The 17,403-nt window shown below is 49.1% G+C and overlaps 1 protein-coding gene across 23 annotated transcripts in view; it reads right to left on the bottom strand.

Annotated features, from left to right (window-relative positions):
• ANKDD1A (ankyrin repeat and death domain containing 1A) overlaps nt 1-5,983 on the bottom strand; it is a 45,931-nt gene extending 39,948 nt beyond the window's left edge. For 7 of the 23 annotated variants that reach the window (XM_019011300.4, XM_055362573.2, XM_063698595.1 and 4 more), the window contains exon 1: nt 5,600-5,971. In XM_019011300.4, coding sequence (XP_018866845.3) covers nt 5,600-5,968 — 369 coding nt within the window. In that variant the 5' untranslated portion in view covers nt 5,969-5,971. Of the gene's footprint in view, nt 1-38; nt 168-1,651; nt 1,756-5,250; nt 5,301-5,599 lie in introns of all 23 variants that reach the window. The other 16 variants (XM_055362580.2, XM_063698602.1, XM_063698604.1 and 13 more) reach the window with 8 other exon arrangements.
• Between the last annotated feature and the right edge of the window lie 11,420 nt (nt 5,984-17,403).

Here is a 17,403-nt window from a genome sequence, read left to right as displayed (position 1 = left end):
CCACCTTGAGACAGACAGACAGACAGACAGACACGTACACACAGACGTGCCTCTATGAGGGCCCCTACCACATCCTCCTCGTCCACAGCAGCCTCGTGCTCCAGAAGCAGACGCACAGCCTGCTCGTGCCCTGCACCTGCAGCCCAGTGCAGGGCCACCCTGCCCACCTGCCCGGAGGGAGATGACACTTGTCAGGTGCCGCTGCCACCTGGCTGCCTGGACCACCTCCCACACCCTCCCCCAGGACAGCTGGTCTGCAGGCTGGAAGGGTCTTTGCTGGCTCTGGTCCCCAGCTAGCTGGGGACCCAGCCCCATTCTGCCACATGCTCCTCTCCTACGTGGCAGCCAGAACCAACATAGTAAAATGACTGGACCCATCTGTCCCCATCTAAAACTCTTCACAGTTTCTCACGGCTCTCAGGATAAACTCCTAACCTTGGGGATGATGAGGCGCTGCATGGTCTGGCACTGCCCACCACTGCTTCTCAGAAATGCCAAGCAGCTTCCCACCTCTAGGCCTTTTCCTGCTGTTCCCCCTGCTGGAAAGCCCCATGTGGCCAAGGATTATCCTCCAAGTCCCTGAGAGGCACTGGAGTGCCTGGGTTCTGTCCCCTTCCTTCTCTCAGAGTGGGGCTGAAGGGACCTGACCCACCACCTCATTCTCAGACCACCTTGGCAGTTCATAACGTTATCCAAATAGGCCTGAGGGAAGCTGGCCTGTGGCCCCTGTGCCCACTTCTCCCCTCTGTAGTTCTCAGCTTATGAGGGGACAATGAAAGGAAGCACTAGTTTTCTCTGTGGTCTCAGGCAAGCCACATCCCCTTTCTGGAGCCCAGCTGCTCCTTCCTACCTCGGCTTCTGCCCATACTGTTCCCTCTGCCTGAAATACTGTCCTTCACCTGGCTCCTCAAAAATGCCACTTCCGGCAGGGTGAGGTGGCCCATGCCCGTAATCCCAGCACTTCGGGAGGCTGAGGTGGGAGGACAGCTTGAGTCCAGGAGTTTGAGACCAGCCTGGGCAACATAGCAAGACCCCTATCTCTAGAAGAAATACAAAAATTGGCCTGGCATGGTGGCACACGCCTGTAGTCTCAGCTACTCAGGAGGTTGAGATGGGAGGATCAACTGAGCCCAGGAAGGTCAAGACTACAGTGAGCTGTGATTGCTCCACTGCACTCCAGCCTGGGTGATATGAGGTCCTGTCTCAAAAAAAAGAAAAAAAGAAAAAAAGCCGACCCTCCTGCACACGCTCTTACGACAACTTATCACAGAGGGAATGAATTGTTTGTGAGATGCTTTGTGTGATGTCTGTCCTCCTCTTTTGCCCATCTGCCAGCTTCTGGCTGCTGACCTTTGACCCTGGCCATCCTGGCTCTAACCTCTCAGATGCGTCCCAGAAGTTAAGACTTTGACCTCTGGAATTGCCCAAGCCTGGCTTGACATCCTGATCCTGACCTTGGGTGGGGGCCCAACCACTCTAAGCCTCAGATTCCTCGAGACAATGCAGGCCATGAGGACAGAGCCTGAGCCTCCCTCCAAGTTTACACATGCAAATGCGCCTGCCTCTAGCTCAGATAAACTGTTCCCCCTGTGTACTGGCATTATCGTGACACTATCCCAGGTGCCCGGATTCAGAGAAGCTCATTACGCACGTGGTTTCTGGCCCTGGTGTTAACCCTCCTCCCAATCAGCTCCTGCATCCTGCCGACATTGTTCTGGCGGGCGGCCTCGTGGAGCTGCCTCTCCAGAGGAAGCACTGTGGGGAGAAAATGGGGTGCAGGATGAGAGGGAGGATCCCCCACACTGCAGACAGGAGAGGTAAACAACCCATTTCCACTCCTGAACATTTCTGGGGCAGGGGTCTTTCAGCTAGGAACAGGGGCAGAGCGGCACAGCCCTCCTCCCTCTCAAGGTCAGGGTCCTCCCCAGACAGGCTGCTCTTCCTCATTAACTCACCCCACAGCCACGCAACCGGGACGTGGTGAAACCCTGAAGATGGAAGAGCAGGGCGAAGCCATTTGCAGCAGCCTAAATGTGTGCCCCATTCTCCAAGTTTCGTGTACCCTCCCAAGAGCTGCTCTTGGGGAAGGAAATGAAATTAACTCCCTCTGGAGTCAGTAACCATCTTTTCCACGGCTCAGTCTACACAGCCAGGATTTACTGAGCCACCTACTGCGTGCCAGCGCCGGGTGAGGCCAGAGGCATGTTTACCCCACTCCTGTACCTTCCATCTCCTTGTTCCTCCACCCCTTCTTCCAACCCCCCTGTTGCCCAGGCTGGAGTGCAGTGGCATGATCTTGTCTCACTGCAACCTCTGCCTCCCAGGTTCAAGCGATTCTCCCACCTCAGCCTCCTCAGTAGCTGGGATTACAAGCGTGTGTCACCACACCTGGTTAATTTTTGTATATTTGGTAGAGACAGGGTTTCACCAGGTTGGCCAGGCTGGTCCCCAACTCCTGACCTCAAGTGATCTGCCTGCCTTGGCCTTCGAAAGTGTTGGGATTACGGGCGTGAGCCACAGCGCCCAGCCTCTTCCAACTCCTCTTGCCCAAATCCTAACCAGCTTCCACCTGCCCATGCTGAGGCTACCCTGATTTTCCTTCTCTGTGGTCTCTCTGTGCTCCTCTCACCCCCATTGCTGCACCTTTAGCACAGAGTCTCAGATTAAAGGGAACCTCAGAGCTCCCCCTGCCAACCCCTGTCACACACACCTGTGGGCTCAGGGTCAGACTGCAGGTTAGTGTCTGAGCCAGGAGGACCCAGGGCCAGATGATCCCCACCGGAGCCCCGTGCTGCCATCATCCTGACGGCTCTTGATTGTGAGGATGTCTAGTCTCCATGGCTAGACTCCAAGTATTTTGGAGGCCCTGGCCATACTTGACCCTTCCTGATCCACCCACAGCTCACAGCAGGCCCAAACGTGGGTACAGGAGGAACCCACAAAACTCTGCTTTTGAGCCAGGCATGGTGGCTCATGCGTGCAATCCCAGCACTTTGGGAGGCCAAGGCAGGAGGATGGCTTGAAGCCAGGAGTTCGAGACCAGCCTGGGCTAAAAAGCAAAACCTCCATCTCTACAAAAAAGTTTTTTAAAAAATTAGCCAGGTGTGGTGGCACATGCCTGTAGTCCCGGCTACTCAAGAGGCTAAGGCAAGAGGATTACTTGAGCCCAGGAGTTTGAGGCTGCCAATGAGCTATAATTGCACCTCTGCACTCCAGCCTGGGCAACAAAGTGAGACCCTGTCTCTAAAAAGAAAACAAAAACAGGCCGGGCGCAGTGGCTCACACCTGTAATCCCAGCTCTTTGGGAGGCCGAGGTGGACGGATCACGAGGTCAGGAGATCAAGACCAACCTTGCCAACATGGTGAAACCCCGTCTCTACTAAAGATAAAAAAATTAATTGGGCATGGTGGCACACACCTGTAGTCCCAGCTACTCGGGAGGCTGAGGCAGGAGAATTGCTTCAACCTGGGAGGTGGAGGTTGCAGTGAGCCGAGATCACGCCACTGCACTCCAGCCTGGTGACAGAGCGAGACTCCATCTCAAAAAAAAAAAAAGAAAAGAAAACAGAAACAAAAAAATCTCTGCTTGTATTAGTGACACCAACAATCCCCAGATGAATAGATGCCTGTCCCCTCTCCCAAAGTGCTCACACATACTAGCACAGAGACAAATATTTGCTGGCCCTTTCCATAGTCACTGCAGGGCAAGTGACCCCATAGCCTGCATGTTTGGTCCAGTATGAATGTCTGAACCCAGCCCCTTTGTGTATCCAGTGACAGGTGACGAGTGTCTTGGTAGGGAAGGCTAAGATGCACTGAGGTGAGAGACAGGCCTGCCATGCAGTTTGTTTTTCTAGATAAATTCCACACAGCCTTCTCCAGATGAGAAAGAGGATCTTGAGCTTTCTGGGGCCTCATGGATACAACCTGTGGATCTCAGAGTTGCTACCCTGGGGGGCAATCACATAGTCCTGGGTTCAACTCTGGCTTAACCACTTCCTAGCTGTGTTAGGCAGTTTCCTCATCTGCGAAACAGGAGTGCGAGCTTCCCTACAAGGTTAATATCATGATTAGAAATGAGATATGAAAACCCCCTGGCACAGTGTCTGGCACATAATGACCACACCACCACCACCATCACCACCACCATCATCATCATCACTATTATTCCTCCAAGGCAAAGGGTCAAATTCTGGTAGCCAAAGAGAGCTGCCACTTCAGATGTGAGCTTACAGAGGCCTGGGTTCTAGTACCTTCCCTGCCACTTTCCAGCAGCAGGATCCTGGGCTAGTCACATCCCCCTTGTAGGTCTGTTTCTTCCATTGTAAAACTGGGGGAGGGTGAAGAAAGAGATCTGTATAGGTCCCTTCCTGTCTGGCACCCTCTATCTTATGTGCAGCTTAGGGGGATTGGCCTGGTTTGTATTGGCAAACAGCCAGGAGTTCCAATGGGAAGCCAGCAGACACTGCATAGGGCCAGGCCAGAGAAGGTTAAGTTAGAATGAAATCAAGTCCAGTCTCATCTCTTCCATCCACCTCCCACCCGGCACCCTCTTTCTGGCCACATCCAATACCCACTGAGCTATCTGAGCCTTTGCCCATGCTGCGTCCTCTGTCCAGAATTCTCTGCCACACACCCCAATGCTCCATTGGTACACATTCTTTGCAGGCCCACTCAAGTGATCCTCCGCCCCAGGCAGAACCACGTACCTAATGTTGATTGAGCATTCCCACCCCCAACACATCCCTCAGCTGAGTAGATGCAGTGTGCCAGCATTTTGGACACTATAGGTCTCAAAGGAATCCAGTGAGCTGCACTATGCGTATTTGAGGGAGAGCCCCGGGATTCAGCTGTCAGGATTCAGCCAGGGCTGCAGGATCAAGGACTCACAGTGCAGACACCGAAACAATCCTTCTCTCCCCTCTCCCAGACGGTGCAGCCAAAGCTGCCCCAGGCCAGCTGATGCCCACACAGACGCTGCTGCCCGGCCTAGAGGCCCTGGCACTGGGCGCACTCCTTGAGGGAGGTTCGGAGGTGCCCTCATTCCACCTGTGGCCAGTCAGGCTCCTCTCCTCTGAGTGCGTGCCCCATCCGATGCGGTCTCCACTCGCTACCCAGCCCCAGCATTCCGGGTGAGCTGGGCCCTTCAGCACTTCTACCACTCAATGGCTGTGTGACCTTGAACAACTCATTTGAACACCCTGTGCCTCAGTTTCTCATCTGCGAAATGAAGATAACATAATGTCCTACCCATATGGCCGCAGCGAAGATCAAATGACGTGCCTCTCCTGGGTCAAGGCCTGGCACACAAAGTATAGCACGCAGTCAAGGATCGCTATTACCTTTATTATTTGTAGCTAACCTCTCAGCCGCTGCTCCCCGCTCACCTGGCGGGTGTGGTCCCCGAGGCCCAGACGCACTGGCAAGGTCCCCTCGGCCCAGTGCGCGGACCGGTAACCATTCCGCTCGGAGCCACACAGACGCCCAACACGGAGGTGGCCGTTCGGAGGGCGCCAACCTCACCCCTGGCACTCCCCAAACGGATGCCGGGGTCCTCTTGGCCTCGGCCCGCCCCCCTCCCTCCTCCAGGCAGACTCACGGCCGTCGGTCTCCCACGCCAGCTCCTCCTGCATCCTGCCGCTCCGCAGCCCCTGCGCGCTGGTGCCCGGGCGCGAGGCGCGCGTCCGCCGGGGCGGGGCCCGGGGAGCCGAGAGGAGGGGGCGGTCGCTCCTCCAGACTCCACGCCCCGCCTGCTGCGAGCGCAGCTGCAGCGGACACCCCAGTCCCGGACCAGGACGCAGGTCCCTCCTCCTGCTCTCTTAACCTGCCCACCCCTCCGCGCCCGAGGCCGGCGGGTCGGGGCCACGCCGAGTTCCGCAGGTGTCCCTGACCCAGTCTCCTCCCCGGGAGTTCGCCCAGCCTCCCCGGCCCTGGAGATAGATGCGCACAAGGCATCTGGCAGGCTCATCCTCCTCGCGCCTCTCGGGACTCGGGGAGGAGGGCTGAGCCTTGGGCCCGCCCCCTCAGGCGCAGAAAGTCAAACCCCAAAGATGTGAGCTGGCGTTTAAGGGACCACAACCTCAGCAGGTCTGCAAGCATCTGAAGAGATGGTCGGATTTATCAGTGTTCAGAAAGATAACAATGAGATATCACTTACACCCATTAAGACTGGCAAAAATTAGAAAGCTGAATAAGCCAAATGTCAGCGGAGAATATGGAGCTGTCGAGCTGGCGTGAGTAGCCTGTGGCTGTCAATCTGGAAAACATTCTGGCAGTAATGAGGGAAATTACGGGAGAACCCTAAAATCCAGCTCCTTGATATAGATCTCTGAAATTCTCTGCAGGCCCATAAAGGGACATGTAGGAGGATGTTGGTTGCTGTGTTGCTGTGGTTGCTGGGAGTTGGAGACAATCTAAGCGCCCTTTCTTGTAAGAGCAGATGGATAAACTGTGCAGCACTCAAAGCAAGGGACCCGCTGTATTCGTGGCAATATGGATTTAAACACCTAGTGCTAGGCAGAAAAAGTAAATAACCAAACCAAATAAGACCTAGGAAACAATATCAATAAAAATATTACAAATGCATTTACATCAAACAACACAGACTTGCAAAGACACATAGAAACAAAAAGATACACATTAAATACACCAGAATGGGTTGCACTTCAGACCCTTGGGGGATGTCCATGTCCTTTTTGCCTTAAAGGCATTTACAGCTTCTTTGAATTTAGGGATAATGGGGTCTCAGGCATCTCTATCCCAAGGCAAGAAGCCAGCAAAGCCATGATAGGTGTAGTTACTACTTTGGGGATCAAAGGAGGAAGAGCATCTTTCAGTCATTAGTCCTTAGAATATAGTTCAAGAAGGCTTCCTGAAGAAGGAGGTATTTGGAATGGCCTTTGAAAAATAACATAATGATAACAGCTAACAATTAATGAGCCCTGAGCCAACCCCTCAAAATGGTCTCAAAATAACAATTCCAACATAATAATCAAAGATATGATTTTTTTTTTTTCTGAGACAGAGTCTCACTCTTTCACCCAGGCTGGAGTACAGTGGTATGATCTCGGCTCACTGCAACCTCTGCCTCCCGGGTTCAAGCAGTTCTCCTGCCTCAGCCTCCCATGTAGCTAGGATTACAGGCACTCGCCCCCACACCTGGATAATTTTGTATTTTTAGTAGAGATGGGGTTTCACTATGTTGGTCAGGCTGGTGTTGAACTCCTGACCTCAGGTGATCCACCTACCTCGGCCTCCCAAAGTGTTGGGATTACAGGCGTGAGCCACTGCGTCGCACCCCCCCTTTTTGTTTTTGTTTTTTTTTTAAGACAGAGTCTCACTGTGTTGCCCAAGCTGGAGTGCAGTAGCGTAATCTCAGCTCACTGCAACCTCTGCCTCCCAGGTTCAAGCGATTCTCATGCCTAAACCTCCCAAGTAGCTGGGACTACAGGTGTGTGCCACCACACGCGGCTGATTTTTGTATTTTTAGTAGAGACGGGGGGTTTCACCATGTTGGCCAGGCTGGCCTCGAACTCCTGACCTCAGGTGATCTACCCACCTAGGTCTCCCAAAGTGCTTGGCCACCATGCCTAGCCAAAGATATTATTCCTGAAAACAGTTTAAATGTTTTTTGTAAAGCTTTTGTCACATGTACATCCCACTAGGGGCATAGTGTCACGTTACTGTTTTAGTCACTTGGAATAGTTCTCTATGTGGTTATGCCACCAACTCAACATGCATGGTTTATTTATTTTGTTTTGCTTTTGTTTTTTAGATATTTTTAAATGTTAATTTTGCTTTACAATTATGTAAAGTATTTACATGTTTCGAAGTTAAGTCTCTGAAGGTTGTCATAGTCAGCTGTGGTGATGGATGAAGATGGCACCATTGGCTTCCAGCCTGCTGTCACTCTCCTTCACTCCACATCCAGCTTTTCTTCCCAGCTGCTGAGCCTGCTGACCAACAGTGGCCCCAGGCCATCACGGACTTGGCTGCAGACCCAGGGCATTAGTACCACCCATAGACCTCCCCAGGAGCTTTCCCTTGTGGTTCCATTTTAGCGGCTGGACATACTTGGTTTCTCAGATGACTGACTAAGGACTCCTCTGATCCCCAACTCCCCTTCTGGTCCTTCCGCAACTGTGTAAGGCAAATTACTATCACGGATCCCTAATCCCAGGGGTCCCCAACCCCCAGGCTTCAGACTAGTACTGGTCCATGGCCTGTTAGGAACTGGGCCACACAGCAGGAGGTGAGCAGCAGGAGAGCGAGCATTACCACCTGAGCTCCACATCCTGAAAGATCAGTGGTGGCATTAGATTCTCATAGAAGGGCGAACCCTATTGTGAACTGTGCATGTGAGGAATCTAGGTTGCACACTTTTTTTTTTTTTTTTGAGATGGAGTTTTGCTCTTGTTGCCTAGGCTGGAGTGCAATGGCTCACTGCAATCTCTGCCTCCCGGGTTCAAGCAATTCTCCTGCCTCAGCCTCCCATGTAGCTGGGATTATAGGTTTGCGCCACCATGCCCGGCTAATTTTGTATTGTTTTAGTAGAGATGGGGTTTCACCATGTTGGTAAGGCTGGTCTCAAACTCCTGACCTCAAGTGATCCACCCGCCTCGGCCTCCCAAAGTACTGGGATTACAGGCGTGAGCCACCACGCCCAAGCTAGGTTGCACACTTCTTATGAGAATCTAACTAATGCCTGATCATCCGAGGGGGAACAATTTTATCCCAAAACCATCCCCCCACCACCCAAGTCCTGTAAAAAATTGTCTGCCACAAAACTGGACCCTAGTGCCAAAAGGTTGGGGACCAGTACCCTAACCCATAACCTCAACATGATTCTGCTTCCTTCACTGCATCCTGACTGACAAAATAACATTTGTGTTGTTGATGCTTACCCTTATATTGTTTAGTTTAATCATATATTCTCCCTTTACTGCAGTAGCATACTATATATCATCTTCTTACTTTGCCCTGCCCCTTAAAATTCACCCATTTAAGTGTATAATTCAATGGTTTTTAGTACAGTATCGTTCAGAGTTGTATAACTATCACCACTAAATATTTTCATCACCCCAGAAAAGAAAGCCCATATGCTTTAGCTATCACCCCCACTTGCAGTTTACCCTCCCCAACCCTCCACACACAGCCCTAGGCAACTACAAATCTACTTTCTTTCTCCATAGATTTGCCCGTTCTGAACATTCTTCTGGCTTTATTCTGGGAACAATCTACTACAGAGATCTCTCCGCAGTAGTCTGTTGAGATCTTCCTGCATCCTTTGTACAGCCTCAGAGTCCTCCATTGGGTGGCTTATTCAACCACTCCCTGTTGATGGACATTGGCCCTGTTTCCAGACTTTTATTATTACAATAGAGTTACAATGACCAACCTTATGCATGCATCAATTGGTATTTTTACCAGTGCACCTATGGGATCTATTATTATAAATGGGATTGCTTGGTCAAAGGGTAAATGCACATATAACTTTGCTAGCTATTGCCAAATTCTCCTCCATAAGGTCCAGAAATATTTTGCATTTCCATTACCAATGTATGAGGGTGCCTGTTTCCAAGGAGAACATTCTGTAAAACTTGGATTTTTCCCAATCTGATAAGTAAGAAATAGTAATTCATTATAATCTTAGTTTGCATTTCTATCATTACAAGAAAAGTTGGTTATCTGTTTCTATGTTTAAGAGCCGTTTTCTTTTCTTTTTTTTCCTGACAACAATCTGTTCTTATCCCAGTCATTTTTTAAATGATTGTTGGCCTTTTGCTTAAGAGAAATTTTAAAACAGCTTTTTATTTCTTGTCTTATTAATGTTTGTTCATTACTAAAGAAATTTTAAAATACAAAGAAGGGGCTGGGCGCGGTGGCTCACGTCTGTAATCCCAGCACTTTGGGAGGCCGAGGTGGGCGGATCACGAGGTCAGGAGATCAAGACCATCCTGGCTAACATGGTGAAACCCCATCTCTACTAAAAAAAAAAAAAATATATATATATATATATATATATATATATATATATATATATATATATATATATAAAATTAGCCGGGCATGGTGGCGGGTGCCTGTAGTCCCAGCTACTCAGGAGGCTGAGGCAGGAGAATGGTGTGAACCCAGAAGGTGGAGCTTGCAGTGAGCTGAGATCGGGCCACATTCCAGCCTGGGCGACAAAGTGAGACTCCGTCTCAAAAAAACAAAAAAACAAAAAAAAAAAGAAGGGACAAAATACAATCAATCTACTAGAAGACGCCACCATGAATCACTTGTTATATATTGCGCTAGCCCTTTTCTAACAAAAGAAAAAAATATACACACACACACACACAAGAGTGGTAAATATTTGCTGGTCTTGTACCAGCATTTGGGAGCCAGAATGGCACTGGTTTCCTCTCTGCTTAGAGCAATCAGCTGCTTGAGAGGAGGGAGGGAGTGGCAGAAGGTCCCAGCCAAGTGGGGTCAGGGGTACCCAGTGGGCAGCTCCTGGACAGGTGCTCCAAATAAGTGAGCAGTTTGATTGTGGGTAGGAGTGGCAGCCCCCTGCAGAACTGCTCACCCAGTGGGGGAAGGAGCAGCAGGAGCACAGGACTAAGAGACCTGAGCTCCAATCCAGATCTGCACTGCCCAGCTGTGGAACTGGACAAGTCCCTTCCCTCTCTCCATAAAGAAATAGGCCTGGATGGTCTTTTAGGTCCCTGGCCCCTCAAGCATTGGATTGAGAGGTGATGAATAATCCATTAGAGGAAGAAAGCATTAACCAAAGGGAGGCAGGGCCAGGTTATTTTTCAGGTCCCTAGGTACCCTCTAAACCAGTGGTTTCCAATGTTTTTAGCACCATGGACTGGTTTTCTGGGAGACAATTTTTCCATGGGTTGGGGTGGGGCCATTGGAATGGTTTCAGGATGAGACTGTTCCACCTCAGATCATCAGGTATTAGATTCTCATAAGGAGTGCAGCAACCTATCGCATGTGGGGACAATAGGGTTCACATTCCTATGAGAATCTAATGCCTCTGCTGATCTGACAAGAGGCAGAGCTCAGACGGTAATGCCTGCTGCTCACCTCCTGCTGTGCAGCCCCATTGCTAACAGGCCACAAACCCATACTGGTCCTGCCCGGGGGTTGGGGACACCTGCTATAAACTCACAGACCTCAGACTCCACCCACATCTCCCAGCACTTGTGTATCCATGTCTTTCTGAGTCCAGTCCTAGCTCTGCTGTGTGACCCCATGCAATCACTAAATCTCTCTGACCTTCAATTTATCTGTGGATGATCCTTTTTTAATAGGGCTATTTCAAAATGCCTAGGCCCAGGCACACAATGAGTGCCCTAGTGTGGTGGCGGTGATTATCCTCCAGCTCTCCACCTGCAACCTATACTATCCCATGTAATCATATTGACAACTCTGTGAGGCAAGTGCTAGAATATGGAAGCTCCACTGTACAGAGGAGGCACATGAGGTTCAGAGAGGTTAATACTTCACTCAGGGACATACAGCAAGCTGTGGAGAGTTGAGAATGGCCTCCAGGTGTGACTCGCTCCAAAGGAGAAACAGGTGATTCCCATGGCGTTGAACCACGTGCTGGGTCCCCAGCCAGGCCACAGCTGAAGGTGAGGTTGGAGGACATCCTTCAATCCAACCACCCTGCCAGTCCACTGGGACACCCCAATTCTAGGGGGTGACTTTCTTGCCAGGAAAGAAAGCAATTTGGCGGAAAGCCTCAGAAAACAGCGCAAACAGGCTGGGCGTGGTGGCTCACACCTGTAGTCCCAGCACTTTGGGAGGCTAAGGAAAGTGGCTAAGGCTTGAGCCCAGGAGTTCGAGACCGGCCTGGGCAAAATGGTGAGACCTACCCTTCCACCCCCCCAACACACACGCTAGCTGTCTCTACAAAAAAAATTTAAAGAAACAAAAGGAAAAATAGCGCAAGCATATAACCTGACGCAGAGGATCCAGGTGAGAGGGACTAGGAGCGTATGGGCGTTCGGTTTCCCTGAGCCTGGCTTCTCGCGCTTAGCGTCCTCCTGGAACTCCGAGGGGAGTGGGCAGAGGCCTCTGGGCCTCGCTGCAGTTTCGGTTGTCGACACGCGGGGGAGCAAGAGCCGGCGAAGAGCAGCTGTAAATACCGTAATTCCCTCCCATCTGTCCCCACGACCGGCACGACAGTGATGGAGGCCAGAGGGGCGCGAGGAGGGAGAGGCTAGGGGTTACAGACTGTAGTGTAACCTGAGATGGGCTGGATCCACCGATGACAGAGGAGGCTCTGCGCAGAGAAGCAGAGTGCCCACATGCTGAGTCTCCCAACTGGCTCCTCCACGCTGGGCTTTCTGCTGTACCATTTTCTGAGGCTTCCCCCAAGATTGCCAGTGAGGGTACGTGAATGCCAGGCTAAAGACTTGGGCCATGGGGGCGGGGTGAGAGAGGAATAGACGCGGTGGTAAAGATGTAAGTAAATGTGGGGTTGAGAGGCAGTTTAATTCCCAGACATACTCGGGCCTTTCTAATGAGGGAAAAGATGCAATTAACTTTCGCAAAGAAAGTAGGGAATTACTATGGATTCCCGTTAGAGGAATGCGCATCTTAAAAAGCTGCAGGAAGGGGGCAATATTTAACCCAATGAACTTCTAAAGGACTTTTTTTTTTTTTTTTTTTTTTTTTTAGACGGAGTCTCACTCTGTCGCCCAGGCTGGAGTGCAGTGGCGCGATCTCGGCTCACTGCAAGCTCCGCCTCCCGGGTTCACGCCATTCCCCTGCCTCAACCTCCCGAGTAGCTGGGACTACAGGCGCCCGCCACCATGCCCGGCTAATTTCTTTTTGTATTTTCAGTAGAGACGGGGTTTCACCATGTTAGCCAGGATGGTCTCGATCTCCTGACCTCGTGATCCGCCCGCCTAGGCCTCCAAAAGTGCTGGGATTACAGGCGTGAGCCACAGTGCCCGGCCTTCTTCTTCTTTTTTTTTTTTTTTAACTTTTGTTTTAGGTTCACGGCTTTATGTGCAGGTTTGTTACATAGGTAAACTTGTGTCATGGGGGTTTGTTGTACAGATTATTTCATCACCCAGGTACTAAGCCAAGTACCTGGTAGTGATATTTCCTGATTCTCTCCCTCCTCCCATCCTCCACCCTCTAGTAGGCCCCAGTGTCTGTTGTTCCCTTCTTTGTGTCCATAAGTTATCATCATTTAGCTTCCACTTATAAGTGAGAACATGCGGTATTTGGTTTTCTGTTCCCGTGATTTTTTTAGGTTAACAGGCAGAAGGGAGAGAGGTGTTTGCCTGGAGAAAGGATGAGATGACCTGGTGTTGTTGGGTTGAGGGGTGAGGCAGCTTCTGTGATCTGGGTCCCAGAGCAGGGACAGGGTGCAGCCTGTTGTGAAAGCCCAATGCACCGGATGTGTGTCCTCTCTAAGAAGGTAGCACAGCCATGTGCAGTGTCCCTTGAGCATGCCCTCTGCCCAGGGCTCTGCCAGCCCAGCCAGTGAGGCTCAAGTTGGGGGACAGGAGGTTGGGGGTCAGGGAGAGATGCTTGGGAAGCGAGGAAAAGAGAAAAGGAAAAGGCACCTAAGAGCTGGGAGGCTGGAGTCAGGCAAGACCTTCATCCTCCAGACTTGTTTCCTCATCTGGAAGGTGGAGATAATAACACTACCTAAATGCAAAGGGCTATTGTGAGAATTCAATCAGTTGTTGTTCTAGAAAGTGCTCTGTAACCACTACAAAGACTAGGCATGAAACCTCCTCTGTAGAGGGCTCCCAGATTGCTCCAAACTCAAAATGCCCCTTTCCTGAGGGTTCCCAGAACCCATGGTCAAGCCTTCCGTGGTATCCCTGGCCTAGATGCAAGTAACTGTTTTGCAGCTGTCACCTTCTGCTCCAGCTCCCACTAAAGCACCCTCCCAACCCCAATCCCTGCCATACTATGAACTTTTTTTAAATTTATTTATTTTTGAGACAAGGTCTCACTGTGTCACCCAGGCTGGAATGCAGTACAGTGTCAAGATCATGGCTTATCACAGCCTTATCTCCAGGGCTCAAGCGATCCTCCCACCTCAGGCTCCCAGATAGCTGGGACCACAGGCATGTGCCAACACGCATAGCTAATTTTTTTTTTTTTTTTTTTTTTTTTTTGCAGAAATGAGGTTTCCCTATGTTGCCCAGGCTGGTCTTGAACTCCTGGGCTCAAACAATCCTCTCACCTCAGCCTCCCAAAGTGTTGGGGTTACAGACGTGAGTCACAGCGCCTGGCCAACTGAACTTGTCAAGGCAGATGTGGTAGCTAATTCATCCCTGTACTCATTCAAAACTACAGCCTGATAAGACTTGGCAAAATGATACTAAAGTTTATCTTAAAACAACAACAACAATAAAAACAGACAGCAATGTTATGAAAACAAAGAGCAGTGGAGGGAAAGATGGGACCAGATACTGAAACAATTTGACAATGGCTATCAGAATTTTTTAAATGTACATACCTTTCATGCCAACAACTCCATTTCTAAGAATCTACACCATAGAAATAATTGCAGTAATTACATAAAGATGCAAGGATGTCTACTGCGATCTGTTCCGTAACTATAGCAAACAACTGGAAACAACCCAAGGGCCCATCAATAGGGGATGACAAAATAAATTGTGATGCATGATTATAAAATCATACAATGCAATGCTGAGCAGCTGTTAAAAAGAAATTAGTGGGTCTGTATTTGCTGAGGTAGGAAGAATCTCTAAGAGACAGCAAGAGTCAGAACAGGAAGTACAATATGAGTCCATTTCTTTAAAAACATTCTCCTGCCACTATCATCACTTTTTTTTTTTTTTTTTTGAGATGGAGTTTTGCTCTTGTTGCCCAGGCTGGAGTGAAATGGCATGACCTCTGCTCGCTGTAAACTCCACCTCCTGGGTTCAAGCGATTCTCCTGCCTCAGCCTCCCAAGTACCTGGGATTATAGACATATGCCACCACACCCAGCTAATTTTGTATTTTTAGTAGAGACGGGGTTTCTCCACTTTGGTCAGGCTAGTCTCAAACTCCCAACCTCAAGTGATCTGCCTGCCTCGGCCTCCCAAAGTGCTGGGATAACAGGCGTGAGCCACCACACATGGCCTATCTTCACATCTTCATCAGTCAAATTTCCCTTCCTGTCCCCAGATGACAATCTGGCAGATACTATGCTTTGCAATCATTTTAGGATATTAGAAGTCTCGTCCAACTCAATTTAAAATTCCAAGCCCTTCAATCTACAAAATACGGCCAGACGCAGTGGCTCACACCTGTAATCCCAGCACTTTGGGAGGCCAAGGTGGGTGGATCACAAGGTCAGGGGTTCGAGACCAGCCTGGCCAACATGGTGAAACCCCATCTCTACTAAAAACACAAAAATTAGTTGGGTGTGTTGGTGTGTGCCTGTAATCTCAGCTACTGGGGAGACTGAGGCAGGAGAATGGCTTGAACCCAGGAAGAGGAGGTTGCAGTGAGCCAAGATCATGCCACTGTACTCCAGCCTGGGTGACAGAGCAAGACTCCATCTCAAAAAAAAAAAAAAAAAAATCTTCAAAATACATATAGCACAGATATATATCATATTGTCATATTAACTTGTTTATTTTTCACCACAGCCCTCTGAAGTAGGTAGTATGATTATCCTCCACATCTTACAGATGAGGAAATTGTGGTATTGACAGGTGACTTCCCCAAAGTCACACAGATAGTAAATGGCAAAGCCAGGTTCTCTGCCCTTAACCACTGTGTTATATCACCTTAGGCTCACAGGACCTCAAATGGGACTTTTCCTTGTCTCAGAATTTCAGCTGGCATACTGTATATCATTAGCTAGATATACTAGAATTCATTTAGCCATCACCCTAATGACAGACATAGAGATTATTTCCAGTCTTGTGCTATTATAAACAGTGCTGCAATGAACTTTGTGTGTATGTTTTTGTGCACCTGTACAACTATTTCAGTAGCTTAGATTCATAAAAGTGCAATTGCTGGATCAATGGGTAAATTTAAATTTGAATAGATGTTCCAGATATCTATTGCTATATAACTAACTATCTCAAAATTTAGTGCTCAAAAACAACCATTTTGGCCAGGTGTGGTGGCTCACGCCTGTAATCCCAGCACTTTGGGAGGCCGAGGCGGGCAGAACACAAGGTCAGAAGATCGAGACCATCCTGGCCAACAGGGTGAAACCCTTTCTCTACTAAAAATACAAAAATTAGCTGGGCGTGGTGGTATGCACCTGTAATTTCAGCTACTCGGGAGGCTGAGGCAGGAGAATCGCTTGAACCAGGGAGCTGGAGGTTGCAGTGAGCATAGATCATGCCACTGCACTCTAGCCTGGGCAACAGAGTGAGACTCGGTCTCAAAAAAAAAAAAAAAATTTATATTGTTCATGATTTTGTGGGTCAGGGATTTTGGGAAGGGCTCAGCCGGATGGTTCATCTGTGATTCTCTTCCAAGGTGGCTTCATCGCTCACATGACTGGGGCCTCAGTGCTCCTTGACTGCTCTTTAAACATGTGGTGTCATATCCTGTAGGGATTCCCCACAGGGTTTGGGCTTTTCACAGCATGTGAACATTAAATAATGCAGGTCAGGTAACCAGGTAGTTGGCTTCCAAGAGGGAGGATATGGAACCTGCTGGACAATCTAAGGGATACATTTGCAACTGAGACAGTATCACTTGCTGTATTTTATTGACCAGGGAATTCACGGTCCAACCCAAATTCAAGAAAAGGGGACATAGACCCCACCTCTCCATGGAAGGCACATCAGAGAACTTGTGACCACTTTTACTCTACCATAATAGTTATTTCCAAATTGCCCTCCAAAATATTGGTCAATTTACATTCCCAGCAATGATGCACTAGATTGTCCTTCCCCACACCCTCACCAACACCATACATTGTAAAACACTTCAATTCATGCTGATCTAGCAGCTGAAAATGGTACTGTATTTCATTGTCATTCTTTCATGCGTTTCTTTAATTATGGGTGAAGGTAAGTATCTTTTCATGTATTTGCTCTTCATTAAATTTTATTTTTTCTTGTGAATTGTCTGTCTATATATTTTACCCATTTTAAAATTTGGTTGGACTTTTTTATATTGATTTATAAAATGTATATATTAAAAAGAGTAGCCTTTTTTTTTTTTTTTTTTTTTTTTTGAGCTAGGGTCTTGCTCTGTTGCCAGGCTGGAGTGCAGTAGCATGATCTCAGCTCACTGCAACCTCTGCCTCCTGGGTTCAAGCAATTCCCCTGCCTCAGCCTCCTGAGTAGCTTTTATCTGATATTATGTTACAAATAGTTTTCCAGTGTGGGGACTTTTGACTTTGTTTTTTGACAATTTTCTCAATTTAGGTTTTAAATTTTTACAGGTTCAAATT

Source organism: Gorilla gorilla, chromosome 16, assembly GCF_029281585.2.
Source record: "Gorilla gorilla gorilla isolate KB3781 chromosome 16, NHGRI_mGorGor1-v2.1_pri, whole genome shotgun sequence".
Lineage (NCBI taxonomy): Eukaryota > Metazoa > Chordata > Mammalia > Primates > Hominidae > Gorilla > Gorilla gorilla.
This window is presented reverse-complemented; position numbering and strand designations above follow the sequence as displayed.